Consider the following 22466-nt stretch of genomic DNA (forward strand, 5'->3'; position numbering starts at 1 on the left):
ACTCCCGGGCAGGATCGTAATCCCCCTCACTGGAGTCTTCGGAGCAGGTGAGGCAGTAAGCCATCGCCAGCTGGAACGAGCGGAGTGCGTCGGGGTCGCGAACCCCGGAGTAGTCGTTGGCCTCCTCGGTCATGAAGTTGTTCATGAAGAAGTCGACGTCGTCGGCGACTAAGCTCGCCGTCTCGGGGTAGGATTCGTCGAGAGACGATGCGACGAGGCTGCGGATCGACAGAAGATGATGACCCGGCAGATCCTCATACTTGATGAAGTTAGCGCTAATTGAAGAGGCATAGGCGGTAGCGTTGCGCATCCCGAAGGGGAAGGGTGATGGCGAGGTCGAACCCCCCCTGGGAGGCACTAGTGCTGCAGCAGATGACGGTGCTGGCACAGACGACGCCGCAACACGTGATGACGACGCGGTGGCCCCGTTGGCCGTGATGCTGAGTTGCGACATGCCAGCCTTAACCCATGTGCGGGAGCTGTGGCATGCCGCACGACGCCGCTCCGCGCGTGCTTGTCGCGAATGGTGGCCCAAGCGCCTGTTGCGCTGGGCTGGTGAAGTCGGAGTGCCGGTGTTGCGTCTGGGCATGAGGAGCTAGATGAGGTAACCGTTGCCGGTTGCTCTGAACTCAAGACTCCCGAACTAGATCACGAATCCTGCTGGGAGCGGATCCGAGACGCCCATGGGGTATGGGTTGGATCTGCTCGCCATCCCTGGAGATCAAATGTGAACAAGAGAGAAAATGTCACGCAGTCCCCCTACCTGGCACGCCAACTGTCGGTGTCCCAACCCGGGATGATGATGCATGAGACAACACAGTAACGCACGGTTTATCCTGGTTCTGGCCATGGGGCCATACGTACAACAAAGGGGGTGTGCGAGGGCACTGTATTATCTTGCACCCGGAGTGCCTGTAGTAGGGGGTACAAGCGAGGCGAGAGAGGGAGGAAGGCTCCCAAGTCTCTGCTAGAAGAGGAGTCGGGTATGGCGATGATCGTGAATGTAGGTGACCGTAGTAGATGAGGCCCAGAAGCGTCTGAGCATTCTCAGAGCGAGAGAATGAGAGAGCGAGAGAAGAAGCCCGCCCTCTCCTTTTATAGTCACAAGGAAGGGCGGCGCACATGAGTGGGGGCGTGGAAGTCATCGTTTTTCCCCGAATCGCGGGGTACAGTGGTCGGATACTGTAGAAAGTACACTGTGGGGCATGGCGACTGGCGAGACGGTCATCCTGGATATCGTCCTTGGTCTTGCGGAGATCGCGCCGGTGTTCTACCAGCCCCTGCAAGTGGCTTGGTGGCGTTTCGTGGGCCCTGCGAGTCAGGGTCCGGCGTACTCCAGCGGTGGCATTCTGCGGGCCCCGTAGGTCAAAGTCTTGCGTGCACCAGTGGTGGCGGGGCACGCGGCGGTCCCGGACCCCCTGGTCGGAGTACTAGAGTGCACATTAGGAGGTCCGGGAGGCACGTGGAGGTCCCAGGCCCCTTGAGGGGGGTCCGGGGCTCCGGCTGCGGGTGATGGGCATCCCTCTTCGAAATGTGACAGACTCGCCACGCCATGGACACACCCAAGGCGTGGTTTATTCCCAACATACTCCCCCTAAACCACGACATCACAACATTCCCGACCTACAGAAATGTCGCCTCCTCCTCGGCGTTGGCGTGCAGCGCCTCCTCCTTCCTCGGCTTGGGGCACTCCCTGGAGAAGTGGCCGTGAACGCCACAGTTGAAGCACCTTCCCTTGCCGCTCTTCCCTTTGCGCCGCGCCCGCCACTCCTCCTCCGTGAGCAGGAGCTTGTTGCCGCCGGCTTGGCCATCGTACGATCCCTGTCCGCCGGTGATCTACGCACACCACCGCGAGTGTTCGTCGAACGCCTTCAAACGCCCAAGCGCCTCCTCGAACAGCATTGTGTTGACGTCACAGAACTGCTCGATCCCCGCCACCGCAGGGTACAGTTGATCAGGGACGGTGTCGAGGAGCTTCTTCACCATGGCGGCGTCGTCGAGCATGGACCTGAGGCAGGTGTACTTCGCGGCCATGCCGCTGATCTTGCCGGCGTAGTCGTCCAGCGGCTCTCCATCCGCCATGCACAGTCGATCGAATTCCCCCTTGAGCATGGCGAGGCGCACCGTCCACACCCGGTTCGCGCCGATGAACCGAGTCTTCAATGCCTCCCACACCTCATGCGCCGTTGGCTTGCACGAAACCTGCATCAGAATGTCCTTCGGCAGGGCTTGAAGAAGATGCGCGCGCGCCGTCTTGCCACGCCGCACATCCACCTCGGCGCCGCTCGACGAAGACACGACCTCCCAGAGGCCTTGCACATCGAGGATAGCCTCCACCTTGATCGCCCACACCGTGTAATTGGTCTTGGTGAGCATCGGCCAATTCGGCGCTCCGCCGAACTCACGAACAACGCGCGCAATCTCCCCCTTCCCGCTGCTCTCGGCGTCTTCACCGCCCTTGCCGCCGAACGGCTTCTTCGGAGAGCCTAGAGGAGTCTTCTCATCGCCGCTCGCCATGGTCGTCGCCGTCGCACTCCGCCGTGGGACCACGCGCTTCTTGTTCGCCGGCTGTCGAGGTGGGCTCACCGATCCGCTGTAGAACATGCACCAGCGCACCGCCCTAGCCTCGCCCTAGCCTAGCTCTGATATTACTTGTTGGAGATCCGCCGTTCGCCACCGCGACGTGAAACAGGGGACCGCTGGGGGAGTCGTCGGTGAAGTCCCACCTCCGGTGATGCTCTGCCCAAGCTCTTGCGCGCAGCACGTAGTCCACCTAACACTCAACCTCACACGCTAGACCAGCTTGCGGGATCGCTCACGCAGACGACGAATTTTGGCCGGCGGGAGGCAGAAGATAAACAGTGCACGGACACGAAATTGCAGAGGAACGCCCCGGCCCCGCACACGGCCTGTATGCTGGCGCTCTCTTGATACAATTGGACTCGTCTCAGAGGTTTACAGAGGTTGTACATCGCCATTTGTAGACACAACAGCGCACCCACACCACTACGCCGGCGGATCTGCCGCGCATGCACACACGCACACTTCCCTGGCGATCCGGTCTCCTCGACGCCATGAGCAACAAACTCCGTGCGAGACCAGGACTCGATCCTCCTCAGCTTGCCAAGCGGCGCCCTTCCTGCTGCTGCCAAAACCCGCGACTTGGTCTCCTCTGTTCTCCCCGAACGCGCCGGACTTGAGCTCGCCACGGACCCCAACACCGCCGCACCAGCGCGTCCTGACTTGGCTTGCGATGCGCCCGAACACGAGCCCACACTCGCGCACGCAATCGCACTGCACCACGAACTCAAGCTCCCGCTGCCTTGACTGGCCAGAACGAGCGTGTCCCCGCCGTTCTGCCCCTGGAACGTGGCCACACCGCCGTTCCAACTCGATGTCGTCCATGGCGCGAACCTGAGCTCGAACTCACGCTCCAATGGACTCCAGGCACACTCTAGACTATGACACGAATAAGCCTAACGACCTAAACGCCATAAACGCCTGCACACACACGAACATGACGCACCCACGCCACACACGCGACACAGACTCGCCACGCCATGGGCACACCCAAGGCGTGGTTTATTCCCAACAGGGGGATGATGCTGATCAGGCTCTCCACGACCCTCCTCTGCTCACCAGCTGCCGTCTCCGGCTGCGTGTCGCCCTCGCCGGCGATGGCAATGACCATTTGGAGCACGCCAGCCTGCTGCCACGGCTCGCCGCCACGCAGCCCGGCGCTCTCCTTGCTGAGACCTGCCGAGAGCCATTTGGAGGAGTATCGCGTGATGGCGGCGCCGATGAGGTCGCCGCGCATGCCCTTCGCCTGGACGGCGGTGATGACCCGCACGAAGTGATCGATCCTCAGCACGCAGATGTCGTCCACCCACCAGTCTGCCGGCGGCGAAACGGGCTGGTGTTGGCCCTTGTCGCTCGATGTGCCGGCGCCGGCCCTCGCCGTCGCCTTGGCGGGCGACGTCCTGCCAGCGTAACCCCAGCGCACGGCCCTCGGGTTGGTGCACGCCTTGGCCGCGACGGACTCGCTGCAGCGGCGCACAAGCTGCAGGTCCTCGGCCCACGGCAAGAGGCCCTCGCAGCTCCGGAGCACGGCCACCGAGTCCCGCCACGAGGACGCCACCACGCAGCTCAGGAACGCCTCCGCGCGGGCGGCGAGGTTGCCCTCCTCCAGCTTCTCCGTCATCTCCAGGTACTCGGCGGCGCAGCGCAGGGCGGCGACGTTGGCGGCCGTGATGTCGACCACCACGCCGTAGCAGAACTTGGCGGCCAGCTCGAATGCGCCGTGGCCGCCCGGCAGGTCGGGGAGCTCCACCTCCACCACGGTGGCGTCGTCGGGGCCGTGCGGCAGCGCTGATGCCTCGTCGATGAGCCGGCCCAGGCGGGCGCTGCGGGAGACCATGGGGTGCTTGTGGAGGTGGAAGTTGACGCCACCCACCTTGGCCAGCAGATCACTTGGGATGCCGTCACTGCTAGCGTACCGGCTGCAAGTGCCAAAACAGCACAAGAATTCAGGAAATGAGAGCACAATTCGTGTAGCTTTGATTCGCATATGTGTTGCGCACCATGATTGGTCCCTGCGCACCGAGCCGTCCGCTTTAGCGCCGCCGCGCTCATCCTGCACCTGCACGTCGCCGCCGCTGAGGGGGACGAGGCCGCGCTCCTCGACATGGTTCTCCCTCTCCATGGCTTCCCACATCTCCATTCCTGCTACTCTGTGCTGTGATCTACAGATGTCATGTATATATGCTTACAACTTACAAGGCAGCAGATGCATCTCTCTTTGAGATGGACTGCACTGGAGTAATCACTTCCTAGCTTGAATTGTAAGATCCAGGAAATAGATAGGCATACGACCGACCGCGTCACAACATAGTTATGGTTGAGTATGCTCGTCTCATCTGACTTGCTCTGACTCTTGATGAACCACCTGTTGCCACTGTTGTGACCAGGTCGTTACAATCAGTCGTTTTTTTATTGCAGGGATGGGCCATAAGCGTCTACATAAACCCATTATTGGACGTGAAATCATGATAGCCACTCTCTGGGTTTTCGAGCAGATTCATTGGCAGGTGATCCATGAGTGTGCCTTCATCTGAACTAGTCCTCTCCTCTTTAATTCAGTGGCTGGGTGATCTCTGTCCAATAAAGCGACACCAATTAACTCACTGAGAGAGAAAATGTTTGAATTGGCATCATCAAGTGTCCATTTGTCATCGAGACCTCGTCAACTTGTTAGATTCATTAAGTTTTTGTGTCATCACCATTAACATTATATTCTAAAATAATTATTTTCTTCAAGGAGGCTGAACATGGGAGCTCTTTTTAACTAATTATTAAAAGAGCTCGTATTCGTATATAAAAAGATACCGTCCCCATCCACTCTGCTCGCGCCTCCAACCAGGTCAAAATCTGCTGCTTTTCCTTGTGAAGACAATCAGCCATCAGTCTGTCGACGCTTTGTGCGTATCAGTTGAGTACACAGTTCATCCAACAGGAGATAGGGTCACAAGGCTGGGTGAAATCGATCCTGGATGCTGGACTGATGGATCCAGAATTGGATGAGGGAACAAGGGGAAAGGAAAACCGCAGTGACTGGATTTTCTGGTTAAAGGGTTACCATTGGAACCATGCACATTAAAATTCAGGTATACTGAAATAAGCAATATGGTTTATTTATATATACATCGCCAGCCACAAGTAACTCAAGTAGCAGAGTATATATATGGTATATATAGATAGATATTTAACTTCACCAATAGAGCATTACAAATGAGACAATGATAGTGGGGAAGTGTAGATGCAAAATTATTTATCCCGACAAATATGACTGCTCTGCTCAAGGAAACAATGTGGTTTTATTCATATATATGTCGTCAGACACAAGGAACTTTTGCTTTCATATAGTAAGTTCATGTTGAAGCAGAGCTTCCCAGTATAGTCTCAAGTTGCCTTGGCACTGGGGGCATGCCAAGGTCTACTAGACCCTCAAGAACCTGAACCACATTACCCATTGTCGGCCGATCAAATTCATTGTCTTGAATGCACCAACATGCAACCTTGCAAGCTCTTTCAACCTCCTCTATGTCGATCTTGCCAAGTAATTGGTGATCTATTAAGCTACCAAAGTCCTCCTCCTGAACCTTCCGTGCAGCTTTTAGAGGAAAATAAACAGCTTGGCCACCACTTGTTTTACATTCTTCAGATTTGTTCCTCCTTCCTGATACGATTTCTAGCAGTAACATTCCATAGCAATAAACGTCAACCTTTTGTGTGACAGGGACTCCGCTAATCCATTCTGGTGTGAGATACCCAATGGTTCCTCTCATCAAAGTAAGAACTCGACTGAAGTCTCTCCCTAAAAGTTTTGCCATACCAAAGTCAGCAATCTTAGGAATAAATGATGTATCAAGAAGTATATTTTCTGGCTTAACATCACAATGTATGATGCATTCACGACAACTCTCGTGTAAGTAGGACAACCCTTTTGCGATCCCTATGACAATTTGGTACCTTGTGCCCCAATTTAGTATTGTACCATTGCTTCGAAACAATTGAACATCAAGAGAGCGATTCTGCATATACTCATAAACAATAATCCTTCTATCACCTTCAGAACAGAAACCAATCAATTTTACTAAATTAACATGTTGAATCATTCCAATTGTACTAACCTCAGCTCTGAATTGCTTTTCTCCTTGGCATGCACCTGTAAGAGTTTTTACTGCTATGCTAGTTGAGTCACTTAGAATCCCCTTGAACACATTACCAAAACCACCTCCACCAAGCTTCTCCGAGAAACTTTTGGTTGCACGCTGCAAATCAACATATCTAAAAGCTAAAACACCACCACTACCTTTGATGCCGTTTGAATCATTGCACGACTTGCGCTTCTTCCTCTGAATAACTAGTAACATCACAACAACAAACAAAACCAAAGCAGAAACACTTGCACCAATGAGAACACCAATGGTCAATCGCCTTCTCCCACTATTTCCCCAACTTTGCACCTCCTCAGCAGCAAGGCGTAGGTAAAGGATCTCTCCGTTAGTATCTGTTGTACCATTATGCTGCTTTACATTAAGAAGTTCACCTTTCCATATCGAGCAGCCGCCTGTACTGTATGAATATGCTGTGCAAGAACAATTACTTAGACAAACATTCATACATTCCTGTGCACTTGCAACAGCTTCCATGGCATGAGCATTGTCAGGCAATCTGCTGACACTAGGTATGGGAAAGAATTGGACAGTCAACTCTTTTGTGGTTTTGTTCCTACTGCATTCTAGTTGAGTATTTCTCATGCAGCCACCCCTCTTGTAATCTAGGTTCCAGTCCTTGGGCGACTTCGCAGAGAACCCTGCCATGCAGGTGCACAATAGTGGAAGTGCGTTGTCATTGCAGATTGTGAAAGGTCCACATACAGCGAAAACATCACATGAACCCTTGGGTTGGGTGTAGAGTGTTTCCAAATCTTGCAAGGCATTGACCCAAATAAGCATCTTGGTCAGGCCATTGGAGTCAAGTAGGATGAATGCGGTCACCGCCTCATCGAACGTGTTGACAGTCCAATATTCTTCTTCACGGGTGTCGATGAATTTGACAAAGGCAAAAGCATTGGCAGACATTTCAGGGACCGAGGAGAAATACTTCCCATTCCATTCGCCCGTGGAGAAATACACTGTAGATGTGTTGCAAAGCTTATCAACTATTTGCTTGGAACCACCCGGGTCATGCTCCATGCAGTATGAGCCCGAGGCTGGGTCTACTAGGTTCTTCTTTGACACAACCCTATACTTCATACCAGTGACCTTGTTGTGGCCAATCTTCCCGCCAGGGAGGACAACATCTGTTGGGTGGTCAAAGCTCTGCCATAAAACTCTGGTGGCTTCCGAGGCATTTCTATATGTTAAAGCCCCAGCGCTCCACGAGCGGCTAGACAGTCCACGTCGGCCAAAAATAATTCGGCCATCCGATCGCGATCCGATGGCTACGGATGAAATCCACGAGCGGCTAGGCAGTCCACGTCGGCCAAAAATAATTCGGCCATCCGATCGCGATCCGATGGCTACGGATGAAATGAAATCTTGCTATTTAGGAGTACTAAATAAAATCTATTTACAAAACTTTTTGCACGGATGGTTTGTAAATCACGAGACAAATTTAATGAGCATATTTAATTCATAATTAGTAAATTGTTACGTTTTTGGGATAAATTTTTTGAATCTAATCACGGCCCTAATTTCTATACGTGAATGCCCCGAAGGTCGGCACTATCCGTGTAAAAAGTTTTGTAAATAGAGTGTATTTAGTACTCCATGCATGTGGTCAAATATTCGATGTGATGTTTTTGGGATAAAATTTTTGAATCTAATCACAGCCCTAATTTCTATATGTGAATACCCCGAAGGTCGGTGCAATCGGCCGTCCGATCGCGATCCGATGGCTACGGATGAAAGAGAATCTTGCTATTTCGGAGTACTAAATAAAATCTATTTACAAAACCTTTTGCATGGATGGGTTGTATCTTGCTATTTCGGAGTATTAAATAAAATCTATTTACAAAACCTTTTGCACGGATGGGTTGTAAATCACGAGACGAATCTAATAGGCACACTTAATTCATGATTAACTCATAATTAGTGAATGGTTACTGTAGTATCACTGTTGCAAATCATAGATTAAGTAGGCTCATTAGATTCGTCTCGCGGTTTACAACCTATCCGTGTAAAAAATTTTGTAAATAGATTTTATTTAGTATTTCATGCATGTACTCAAATATTCGATGTGATGTTTTTGGGATAAATTTTTTGAATTTAATCACAGCCCTAATTTCTATATGTGAATGCTCCGAAGGTCGGCGCAAGGGCAGACCGGCCACATCAGTAAAAAAGATTCCCACCATTCGATCCTAAATTGACGGTGCATGTGATTGGCCGTGCCATCGTTATTTTTGAGGCCTTGAGACACGAATGGTCTACGCGTCAGCTCTCCATTCGGTCACTGCAAAATATCTGAATCTAGAACTCTCGACCGGTAATTTTGGTGGCCTTCGAATGAGTGTGTGCTCTACTGCAACGACGGCAGTGAAGCTAGGCCGGAGAGCCACACGGCGAGTTTGGGCGGGTCGCCGGGCACGCCCTCGACGGGTGTGGCGAGTTCATGCCGTCACCGGCGGGCGACCCAGCCTCGCTCTGGTACGCCGCGGTGCCGCATGTCGGACGTGATAGCCGCGCATTGCATGGTGAGGACATGCCCGAGGACCGCTCCCGGCCGCCTTCGATGGCGAGATTGAGACGGAGGATTTCAGCTACTACTTTTTTTACCTTTTTGTTTTAAAAATAAATGTCATATTTCTATCTATGTATATCCATTTGTCTATACATCTACTACAAACCTCTATATAAATTTATATTGTCAAACAGAAACAAGTAAATAAATTACTCGCGCCAAGGCGCAAGGCACTCGTCTTGTATGACAAGGTTTCCGTTATCGGAGAGCACAGCAGTGATGTTGCTACTGGATTTTGTTCTACTAAAAATCATGGTGGACCAGATTTCAGACTTTGTTACATGGTTCACGATGACTAGATTGCCATCTGCTGTGAATGTGAGCTTTGACATGTTGAGGGAGGGCTCTGGTATTGGCATATCTCTATTGGCAACCCACACATCTATGAACTTGGGGATCTTGTTGAACCATATGCCTAGGTACCAGTTGGGCAAAGTGGTGTTCCCAGATGACTTACTGGAGCCTGTTTGGAAGAAGCCGAGCGCGAACTTGCCGTTGGTGGAGATCAGCCGCTCGCTACTGTTGAGCGCTCTGCCTGCTGCCAGAGTGCTGCCAGTTGCAGCAGCACAAGAATGGTAGCTAATAAGTCCTAGGCACAAGAGCAGCCAAAACAGTATGAGGCAAGGACGAAACATGGCGACTTGTGGGATGGAATCAGAGAGGAGAGTTGCAGACGAGGAATCAACTATGGAAGGATGTATTCTTTGGTGCATCTGTCTAGGGGCGCGTTTAGTTCCCCATCCAAAAATTTTTGGATGTCAAATCAGTACTTTGATCGGATGTCGGGAGGATTTTTCGGACACTAATTAAAAAACTAATTTCAGAACTCACTTGGAAACCACGAGACGAATCTTTTGAGGCCTTTGACCGCGTCATTAGCACATGTGGGGTTACTGTAGCACTTATGGCTAATCATGCACTAATTAGGCTTAAAAGATTCGTCTCGTCATGTACATCCAAACTGTGTAATTAGTTTTATTATTTAATTACATTTAGTGCTTCATACATGTGTTTAAAGGGGAGGTGAAAAATTTTGGGTGAAAATTTTTGGGAACTAAACGCGCCCTAGGACAACAACCTGAACTGGAGACGACAGACAGGGGGTATGAGTCAATGGGTAGTGTGTGGCCGTGTGAGTGACGCTAGCTGGACACATGATGCACGGCAGAGTGGATGGGGGTAGCAAGTGAGAACCTATGACCACCTTTTTACTAAAGGCAAACAGCAGCGCGGAAATTTTGTGCACTGCAGTTTGACTATTTCGACTTACAGGATACACACGGCCAGTGTAGTCTTGTTGTGCTTTATTAGGTCCATCTGGGCATGCACGATAGGCCTCATTGGAATTCGACCTGCTGGTGGGTGTGAGGCGTGTCAACTTCCCCGTTCACGACCATACGACCGAGTCGAATACTCTAATGACTTTTCTTAATTAGATTAAGTGTGATCTGATTTGCTGACTACTCTTAATGACCCACCGGCTTATGCCTCTGGTTGTAACCCTGCCTATCTGCTGTTCAGAAGAGAAAGTGAAAGTTTAGCACTTCAGCGACTTCAAGATGACTGTGGAGTAAGCCGCTGTTGCGGTACTCATCTAGGATATTGGTGAAATAACTAAAGACCTTTTTTTATTTGTCGGAGTGTAATAAAGTTATTTTCTCTATTTTGCTTACGTTTTGGATACTGTCTCTTAATATATTTACTTATAATGCCTATCATATATGTGTATACTTGATTCTAGCGCATATATGAGATTTATCTCATTTCTTAATTAAATGGGGTGTGACACTTGGCATGCACCATAGGTCTCATGGGAATTGGACCTGCTGGTGGGTGGGAGGCGTGTCAACTTCCACGTTCACGAGCATAGACTGAGTCAGAATGACTTTTCTTAATTAGATCAAGTGTGATCTGACTTGCTGACTGCTCTTAATGACCCACCTGCTTATCCCTCTGGTTGTAACCCAGCCGTTACAGATAGATGTATTTCTAGCAGGTTCAGGCACAAATGTCTACATAAGCTCATTACGGTCCAACGATCGTGATAGCCATGCTGATGCATTTTGAGGAAAATCATTGCCAGGCCTTCATCTGAACCAGCAGTACTATTCTGGACCCCATTTGGCATAGCTTATTTTGCCTTTAGCTTCACTTATTTTATGCAAATCGAGAAACTGTAATCTAAAGTTGTTTTATAAGCCTGTGCTAAAATGAACTCGAAGACAGGCGAAGCCAGTTTTTAGCTTCACCAGCTTTAACTTCAGTGGTGAAGATATTTTGGTATAAGCTATGCCCAATGGGGTCAGGGCTATAGCCCAATAGTCTATCTTTGTTAAGTAAAGGGATACCAATTAACTCATTGAAGGAAAATATTTGATTTAACGAACAGCTTTAATTTGTTATAGAGACACCATAATCTGGTTGTTAGATTCTTTAAAATTACGTATATTTCCACCATTAAGATTCTTAAAAAAATATTTTCTTTTTAAGGAAACACACGAAAACTCTTCCTTTTTTAAGCCAAAGATACCTTCATATATAAATTTGATTTATTTTCGGATCATTTTTCATTCTAGGGTATGAGTATTTTGAATATATACATGTAGTTATCGTGTTCTTAAATATTTATCTTATTTCTGGTGAAATTTGCTATGTTAATGTGGCGACTCAACAACCAGAATGGTGGTTTTAGCCTAAAGTATCACTTGACGACAAAAGATGAAAACGAAATGAAGAATACAAAAAAAAAAAGAGAGCCTTGTGCTAGCTGTACTAGATTGGTGGGGAACTTGATGGGTTTATGGCTAACTGGAAAGCGACGGAACAGAGGAATGTTGTTGAAACAGGGGAGTGCTACCCCAAAGTTTCTTACTGCTGTGGCATTCAGCACACGATAGTAAAATTAAAAAAAAAGAGTTATACATGTGCACGTAGTTGGCAATATACACTTAAAATATTTAGCTTCTTGCAGATTTGCATGGCTTGCTGCTCCAAAAATAACTACGCCAACACTAATGAAGGAATAAATAACTAGCCAAACAAAAATGAACAATTTCGTTGCATGCCTGTAACTTGTGATGATATATGGATAGAAATGAATTAACTCTATGATGGACAAGTTTCAGACACAGAAGATAGAACAAGATTTGCTCATAATAAACTGCGGCACGATAATAATTAACCCTGACGCCTCTGTTGTGCACGTGCAGCATTATAAGCATTGAGATCAAGGTAGTCTGTCATAATCCACAAGATCGTAATCAACTCACCACCATGGCTGAGCTTCTTGGCATGGGACTCCCTGCTGCATCTATTGGTCCCATACACAAGAAAATCTATCCACACATCAAGGAGTAGTTGCAACATGGCCGTCCTTCCTTTCTTCTCCATCCTGTCAAGTAGCTTTTTAGCAACACTATAGGAAAATACAGGCGCGGCACAGCAAGGGTGGGTTTTGGTTTCTCCGTGAATAGGAACTTTGCAAGGTTTTCTACGTGCTGCGATCCAGCGGAATTAGGGTCATCATGCAGGCTGAAGAAAACCTTAAGTTTTGCGAATACGGCCCCCTTTTGATGTTCCAGATTGCGATCCCACATTTCGGTAAGATTATTGTGGGTTATGTGCCGGTATAACATGTTGTGAGCCTGGTAGCATGTAGGGGCGGTCCACCAGCAGGAAAATGATGTAGTTGGATAGCGTCCGGATGTCCTTCACCTGGTCTCCTGCATCCTCGGCGTCGTCATATCCTCTGCTTTTGGCGATGAAAACTTCTGTAATTCTGTTGCGATGTGCCAAATGATGATGCCCTCTTGGAATTCGACTCCAATGTCGTTTTCTTGTTCAGATAGATTTGTACAGGCCCATCTCCTGATGAACATAAAAAGCACATTGACCCCGGTCCATTGTGATCACACCCTGCATGTTCAATCCCCTCCTCGCTAGGCGCTTTGTGTACTCTAACAGCTGGTACTTCCGGTCTTCTGAAAGTTGGACGCTCCCCGAATAATAGTGCCTGAGCCACCATTCCTGATATCCTAGCATCCTGGCAATTCTGCCCACCAGTGGGTCGTAGGCTCTGTTGCGGTGGCTGGAAACATGAAGCATGTTGTATTGCCCAATCTTGCCGGACCACCTTCGCGCCGATCTGCTGTTCCTGCCTGTTCCCATGATCGCCTTGACAAGCCAGCGAAGTCGATCCCACCTGCTGGTGCAGAGAGCGGCGTACCGGAGCCAACTCCATCGGGTGTTGCACAAGAAGGCATATGTCCAGCTTGACTCTACTGTTAGATTTAATTATCCATAAACAAGATCTTAGCTTAGCCTAATCATGATCACTAATTTAACTTAATGCAGAATTAATTACTTAAGAACTAACCAGTGCCTGTAGTCATCACGAATGCCTCTATTCTTGAAGATTTGTTGATGTAGATGAAGTAGACTTGACCTTCACCAATTAGAGAGATTTAGATCTCTCTGTTGATGAAGTTCTTGATGTCGATGATGAACATCAACTTCTCCTTATTCCCTGCCACGAAGTAGATGAGGAAGTCGTGCTGTAGATGTAGATGAACAGCAAGACAAAGCTTCTGCTTCCCTTCAGCACACTTAGTAATCGGATTTAGAGTGGCTAATCACATTTAGGGTTTTCAGATAATAAAAATGAGTCAGCCACCCCTTAGATTTATAGTGCTACGGGTGCAAGGCCTTGCCCTCAGTTTAGAAACTAATCTGGGCCCACCGATTACAGCCCATTAACTTTCTTAATCACGTTTAGGTGGATTAAACGTTTTCCTGATGTTGTTTGTTTTTCCTTAACAGTGAAGATCACTTTCCAAAACTCCAACATTCTCCCACTTGATCGAACGATTAATAACTTATGTTCCCTTTAAACTTATGTTCAAACTCAGTACAACAGTAAGACCGGACCAATGCGTCATTGGTAGTATTTAATTCACTACCGGGACTCCATTACCCACAGTTCACTGCAATACTTTGATAGAACACTTATCTCTTATTTGAGAACGATCATGTACCTAGAATCAGCTCCAAGACGGCTCGCAAATCCCATACTTAATTTCGCAAAAATTTAAATGGGATGAGCGACAGGTCTTTAATAAGATTTGCTAGCATTAACTCAATCTTATTTCTTTAGCTTTAATTACTTGATCCTAGGACCTTTCTTTCACAACATAATATTTAATCATCAATAGTCTAGACATCGTCAATAATTATGTTGTTACTCGAATGAATACCGCAATCATAGCAGTATCAATTTGCTATTCTTAGATTTTATACCAGAATATAACTCTTAAACTTGATGAGTTAAAACATGCTTTATACAATCTTAGCTTTCATTATGCTAAGTTTGCTTAGAGCTCTCAATATAATTGCTCTTTTCTGCAAGAGCGAAGGATATAATCTAATGTGCACTTTTACATCCATACACTCATACAGAACTCTTAACTGAATAGTTCCTAATAAACAAGCATGCTAAAGTGTCTTTCTTCTTATCCAGTGGACCACCCATGGATAAAATTCAGACATAAATCTTTCCGGTTTGCAAATGCCAAGTCAACCACTTAAAGACTCATGCATGGGCTTCAGATAGCTGAAGCATAAGGAACGTCTTTCTTTTCTTTATCTTAACTTTATTCTTAGGATATTTAGACATAATTTGCTTCATTAAGCAAATAAAACAACGTATCTTAACATTATTCTCATTTTATTACTTTAGACAACTTATGTCTCTATTAATAATCCTAACACTTCCTTGGTCCAATCTTAGTGTATATTGATGCCCAAAACATAAGAGGCTTTCACCAAGATTACTTTAAATCTGATTGAATGATACAAAAGCACTTGATCTTAGCAGCATATTAAGATGACCACTTTGGTTAGTAGAGCATCATCCATTAAAAGTATTAGGATAATAACCTTTTTCACCTTTAGTGTGTGTGTGTGTGTGTATACACATATATATTACTCATGAAAATTTTGAATCATGGTAAGCTATAAGCTTAGTAATTTAATTTTCTTTTGGAATCACACTCATATCATATACCCTTTATAGTCTATTGTTTTGACTCCATTAGAAATTTATACTAAAATCCATACTTATAGATTTAAGCTCATAGACTCAATTTGTGGCCTCCTTAATAGTGATCTTTAAAACAAATGAGGTTCTTTCTTTTATGCCAACATCAATTATTACATACCACATCTTGATGTTGTGTTTAATCAACTTATGAGAATTCTCAACAAATATATATATGGTAGTTTGAGATGGATGTGTACTTAACTAATGGCACAAATAAATATATTATGAGTATCTCATACTTGAATCATAGGTGCAAGAAACTAACCCTGCATCTATTCTCAAGATATCTCTTCCTCCTTTGTGAGCTCCCACTGACACCCACTAATCTCTGCATTCTTTTAGGAACACAATAGTTGAAATAACTAATTTTTACATTCCTTTAGGAACATGACAGTTGAGACAACTAGAGCAGTAGGAATGGTATCCCTTAGACTTATTAGGGTATCCATAAATGGTAGCTCTTCATGACTTATTATGATTTAAATCCTTTAACTTAGCATAATTGTAATACCATTGATCAACTTCCTTTACTGATCAAGCCCATACCAGCGATGGCCAGAAATGAACAAGAGCAGCAAAACTTATGGTCAAATATTTACCAAACAGCGATGGCCAGAAATGATAAATATAAGCCATACTTCAAATGTCTCGAGCTTCGTTGAACTAGTCAAACAACGATGGCTAAATGAACTAGAACAACAAAACTTAGTGAACTTATCCATTAATCAGCGATGGCCAGAATAACGAATAAAGTCACACTTAACTTTATTTGAGACAATTGGCAATTATGGAGTATCTCTCCTATCACAATGGTGTACTTGAGCATGGTTTGCCATATTCACCCTTTATATATGTGCCGATTTACTAATCCAGCCTTTCCTTTATTAATGGGCAAATAAAAATATGATCACTTATAGCTCATTTATTGTCTTATAGCTAATGACTGGAGTGTGTCTTTCATTATGAGGCTCACAACTAATGACTGGAGTATCTCTTATACTTGATGAGACATTTCAATTCTCCCCTTCGAAATGTGATTTTTAACTAATAATATCACAATTTCGGCAAGATCTCATCAATAACTTAATATGCAAGAAATATATATGAAAATTACTTGACAAGATAGTAAAATCAACAATGATGATGTCTTTATTATCTCAAAACTCAACAAAATGTTCAGAATCACTTATAGCTGAAACAAATATGGCTTTACTTAATCTAAAATATATCATCATATAAAGACTAGAGCCAAGCTAATAGCTAAAAGCTAACTAATGCGAAGCTTCTAAAGTCTCTTTCTTTCCATCATCAGTTGTTGAATTTTCTCCCCTTGACTCCCCTTATTCACTTATGGTTCAAACTTAATAACCTACAGGGGAATACATCTCAATTAATCCACCAAGCTTAAGGGGAAATTTTTTAACTTAAGAGAACTTATGAGGCAACTCTATTACCCTTATTTTTCAAATCCATTCCTTAAACTCAGGGCACTGCTTCATAATGTGACCAGGTGAATGACAAAACTTGCAATTTCGAGCTTTCAACTCTGTAGCCATATAATACATGCTACCACTTTGCCCATCATAACGTGAGGTACATGACTTATTTATGAGAAAATTTGCATAATCAACTTTATAATTTTCCTCAATGGAGTTTAGAAACTCCTTAGCACTTAGTTCCCCGTCATTCTTTATACAAGGAAGTACTCTTATGGCAACTAAGGTTGATTGCTTTATGACTATTTTTCCAAGCTCATTGCAACGTTTCCATTTCTCCAAGTTGGAGTTATATTTTCTCATTTTCTCATCGTAACTCCCAGCATTTGCCGAAGGAGCAACTCGTTCATCCTCACAAAGTGCGTAGTCACGGTCCAGAACCTTGAGAACAGCACGCATCTCTTTATTCCACTTGGGAAAATTGGTGCCATTAAAGGGCTCAATGGTTCTTAGCAAGCCCTCATAATTCACTGAAAAATCATAAAATTGAAGTCTCAATAATCTTATACAATAAGATGCACATAAAAGCACAAGATTAACCCTACGATGGTCTGATTAAAATCATGCTATAAATTTCAATTTGCATCACCGATGGGGAAAGCAAACGAAACTTATCATTAACTTATAATTAAAACAACGATGGTTGAAATTTATTACAAGTGTACTCTAATCAAACTTCCCAATTGTTCCATTTAATTAGAGAGAATCTTAATTGTACTTGGTGGAAAACATATAATTTTTCAGTTTAAACAGTGCAGACTAATGCAACAATCATCATTAAGGCATAATAAAACATTAAAGGAATAAACTTATTTTGGAATTTTAAAGCTCAAAACAGTGAAAAAGACACATAAGGCATAATAAAAGCAAATTTCACTGTAAATAATGATAAGGCTCATAAAATCTTAAACTTTGTCTTGTATAGTAAACGCATTAAACATTATTATGGTTAATTGCACTGAAATAACAAGCCTTATTTTATCATTAGATCTTCCCTCATTTAACAAGCACATCAAACATTAATAGTGCAGAAATAATGAGACTCATCAATAGCCCATAAATGAACTTATTATCAGTGATAATTTCTCACAATTATAAAAATAACCTTACAACATCAAAATTATGAGAAATAACACTATTCATAATTGAGAAATATCTATTGTAAATAAATTAAGCAATAAACTTTATTTGCGAAATTACAAACAATCGATAACTCAATATGAAACAAATACTCATGGGCATTAAATAAACACAATTCTGGTAATCTTAAGTGCAACAGAAATTGAATAAAGCCTTTCACATAACTAATAAAGAAATACTGTTCAAAAGAGTAAAGAAATAAGCTTAAAACATTAAACAATAAATAAAAGGCTTTAAAACCTAAAACTAGGCTAAAACTCATAAACCAGTCCAAAGAACGAAACTGACCCAGACTTCTCCTGCGCACAGCCCAAATTCACGCGCAGCAACGGCCCAAATAGCTCAGCCTGCCAGCCACTCAGCCCAGTTAAGCCCACTCGCAACAAAACCCTAATCACGGCGAGATCTTGACCATCCGTTCCAATCGGGCAGCTGGCAACTGATGCCGCCCGAAATATAATGCCGGAGCTGGTCGGGGAACCCTAACTGGCTCACTCCTTTCCTTTCTTCTCATTCCCTTGAGCAGTCGCTGCAGCAGCCTTTACGCGCCGCCGGCCGCTGCTCCACTCACGTGGCAGCCTCCAGTGCGCCGCCGCCTAGAGGCCGCGCCCGCTGCGAGCGCCTCAAGCGCCAACGCCGCCTCCTCATGACGCCACTGTGGGTCCTCCCGCCGGCGTCGCGTGCGACCAAGTTGTGCGCGGCACCATCGGGGGGTCCTGCTGTGGTGCTTTCTCATGGCAACAGCTTACTCATGGAGATAAGTAATAGGTAAGCCACTGATGCTCACCTAGGGTTAGGGTTCATCATGAGATTTGGGGATTTTTTTTGATGCGATCTGAAATTTGCCATCCCCTTCTTCTACATGCTTGTTGATGCATCTAATTTTCATGAAACAAGTGCTAATTCGCAGAATAAAACATTAATAGTGGGCTAATTTGAGGAACTGATTAAGTAATCGTAAACCCTCACCTTAATTACTTGACTTAATCATGAAATAAACCTTAATTTTCTCGGTCTGAACAATGAATTAGCATTAAATATAATTATTTAGATCTAATATGAGGTATCAGATTAAGTTTGCGTTACTTAGGATCCAATCTGATTATAATTTAGGCTAATGACTTCCTAAACTGCATCTAATCTGATCGCCCCTGAAAACCTTATTGCCAGAAGCTTAGTAGGACCCCATATACTAATTGCATGACCACTTGATTTGACAACATTACACTTAACACATGATTATGCATAAACAGATCTAATCTGCTATTAACATAGGCTTAAAACTTGATGTCTCTGGATATTAGGATCATAATAGAACTAAGTAGGCTCTAATACCAATTGATAGAATTCAATTATCCATAAACATGATCTTAGCTTAGCCTAATCATGATCACTAATTTAACTTAATGCGGAATTAATTACTTAAGAACTAACAAGTGCCTGTACTCATCATGAATGCCTCTATTTTTGAAGATTTGCTGATGTAGATGAAGTAGACTTGACCTTAACCAATTAGAGAGATTTAGATCTCTCTGTTGATGAAGTTCTTGATGTCGATGATGAACAACAACTTCTCCTTGTTCCCTGCCACGAAGTAGATGAGGAAGTCGTGCTGTAGATGTAGATGAACAGCAGGACAAAGCTTCTGCTTCCCTTCAGCACGCTTAGTAATCGGATTTAGAGTGGCTAATCACATTTAGGGTTTTCAGGTAATAAAAATGAGTCAGCCACCTCTCAGATTTATAGTGCTGCGGGTGCAAGGCCTTGCCCTCAGTTTAGAAACTAATCTGGGCCCACCGATTACAGCCCATTAACTTTCTTAATCATGTATAGGTGGATTAAATGTTTTCCTGATGTTGTTTGTTTTTCCTTAACAGTGAAGATCACTTTCCAAAACTCCAACATATACCGCCCTCAATAGCGACCTTGTCTCAAAGAGTAAGGCCCCGGCGAGTAAGGTATACGAAATGGCAACATCAACTAGACTATGACCATCTTTACTACTAAACTAGAAGAGCAAGATTGAGGCTGCGGCGGTGAGGGAGGAGGCGATACGGATGCCATAGCCGGACCAAGTGTGGATCACACCTGCCTTGGTGTACAGGAGGTCGTACATGAGAGAGAGCTCCATCTCCATCAATGTCCACATGCCCTCGTGATCTTCCTCTATTTCATTTTTAATATCCAAATCCACCACCACGTTCTGGTTCCGTAGATCCTTTTTCTCCATCCAAGAGCTCTGGTTCTCTGCTGGATCCTTGTCGACGGTGACCACCCAAGAGTCCACAATTGCACGCTTGCATACATCGAACATGGGGTGTGCACTGCGGACATAGGATTCATCGTCTTCAACGGCGTTCACCATCGATCCAAAATCCGAAGGATTGAAATGATGGAACGGGCCAACATGTTCCTTCTTGAGAGAGCTCCGGATGCTATTCAAGTTGCTGCGCTTGAGCGCCCATGCATGTCCTCTCGGGATACTTGACAACGCCGACACTGAACATTAAGATGAAAGAGTCGCCGCCAGCGACATACTTATAGAGGACATATGCTGCACCGAGGACCTGCTTGACGAGGTTCTGCAGATGGCGTAGCTAGAGCTTGCTGTCCTCGAGCGCATAGGCGGTGATGTTGTCTGGGCCCCCGAGGTGGAGTAGGAGGAATGGTGCCCAAAATGCCACCAGCTGGTGCTTGACCGGAACATTGCTGAGGGATAGGTGTCCAACGGCGTATATGGCGGTGAAGTCAGCCAGCTGGTACGCCAGCCATAGGATGAACTTCGGCATAGGGGAGGCTTCACGGCGGTGAATCCCGGTGAGGAGCAGGAGGACGACCTACAGCGTGAGACTCAGTAATACAAGGATCTGGGTCGCCCACTCATTCCAAAGGTCCAGTGGCCCTATGGCCATGGTGTCCACCTGCTGCTGGCCGGCGATCTGACCCCAAATCAAACAGTGCATCGTCAAACTAAGAAATCCATGCATGCGAGGAAACTGACCATCATAAGTAAGTATGGAAAGCTAAGCATGTGATTGATCAACTTACATGGCCTAGAAGATAGGGAACATATCAGGTGCAAACCAACCTATCCATGGAAACTATGCAAACTTCAATCTGGGCCATCGGATCAATATCCAAGGGGAAGGCGCAAGGGGAGTGGAAGGGGGGATTTGCAAAAGTGTGATAAGTACCATCCAACTTCCAATTATGGGATCATCAGTTCAGCACTTCAACACATTGTAGCTTGCTAGCAAGCGCTGATAATAGTGGTAAGTGCACTGTGTACTACTAGTGGACAAGCGTTTGACTCCCATTGAAGTACTAGCACAGTGGATTACCTTGCATTGGCAAACAGTGCATGTGATGAGTGTACATACGAGTTAGCATCTTTCACGTTAGCTCCTCGTTGTCTTACTGTGTAACAAAATCGTCATTAGGTGCAATAACTCACTATATGCATTTGGTGCCAGGAGATTAGGTGCATGTAGGGCTGGACGAAAAACTCGTAACTCGCTAGCTCGCTCGATTGGCTCGTTAATGGCTCGGCTCGAGCTCGACTCGTTTTATAATGAGCCAGCTCGCGAGGCCTACAGCCGTCAGTTTTGTATGTTATTAGTGACGTGCGAACCCTACAGCCGTCACTTTTGTGTGTTATTGGTGACGCACGAATTTTACAGCCGTCACCAATGTGAGTCATTAGTGATGGGTGTTCGCGCGTCACCAATGTGGTTCACATCAGTGACAAAAATTTAGTGATGCGCATTTTAGCCGTCACTAATGTATATCTTCAGGCGTCACTAATATGTGTTTGTGACGTAGTGTCGTTTTATAACAAGCCAGCTCGGTTTATATCGAGACAGCTCGCGAGCTACTCGCGAGCCATAACAAGCCAAGTTAAATCTCCAAGCCAACAACTAAAATTAGATCATCCCATATAACCACATATATCTTGGTAGCCCGGCCCAGCCCAATTGTGAAACCCTAACCCACACCACACCAACAACAACAACATAGCCTTTTTTCCCAAGCAAGTTGGGGTAGGCTAGAGATGAAACCCGGAAGAAATAAGTTCAAGGTTCAGGCACATTGATAGCTAGTCTCCAAGCGCTCCTATCCAAAGCTATCTCTTTAGAGATATTCCAATCCTTAAGGTCTCTCTTAACCAACTCATCCCATGTCAGTTTAGGTCTACTTCTACCCCTCTTTACATTATCGACCCGCTCAAGAACCCCATTACGCACCAGCGCCTCAGGAGGCCTTCATTGGACATGTTCAAACCATCTCAGCCGATGCTGAGTAAGTTTCTCCTCAATTGGTGCCACCCCGACCCTATCCCGAATAACTTCGTTCCAGACTCTATCCCTCCTTGTGTGCCCGCAAAACCACCACAACATCCGCATCTCTGCTATACTCAGTTGCTGCAC

General features: G+C 45.7%; 1 protein-coding gene and 2 pseudogenes across 1 annotated transcript; all 3 read right to left on the bottom strand.

Annotated features, from left to right (window-relative positions):
* Positions 1-3426: 3426 nt before the first annotated feature.
* On the bottom strand, positions 3427-4895 carry LOC120639892 (coleoptile phototropism protein 1-like). Its single transcript, XM_039915817.1, has 3 exons — positions 4581-4895; positions 3551-4499; positions 3427-3459 (listed from the first exon to the last, which is right to left on the bottom strand). The coding sequence occupies exons 1-3, from the start codon at positions 4718-4720 to the stop codon at positions 3427-3429; spliced, it is 1122 nt and encodes a 373-aa protein (XP_039771751.1). The 5' UTR covers positions 4721-4895.
* A 1032-nt stretch (positions 4896-5927) lies between these two features.
* LOC120639724 lies at positions 5928-9986 on the bottom strand (annotated as a pseudogene).
* Positions 9987-12483: 2497 nt separating this feature from the next.
* Positions 12484-20951, bottom strand: LOC120639893 (annotated as a pseudogene).
* Between the last annotated feature and the right edge of the window lie 1515 nt (positions 20952-22466).

This window comes from Panicum virgatum, chromosome 7K, assembly GCF_016808335.1.
Source record: "Panicum virgatum strain AP13 chromosome 7K, P.virgatum_v5, whole genome shotgun sequence".
In the NCBI taxonomy this organism is placed as follows: Eukaryota; Viridiplantae; Streptophyta; class Magnoliopsida; order Poales; family Poaceae; genus Panicum; species Panicum virgatum.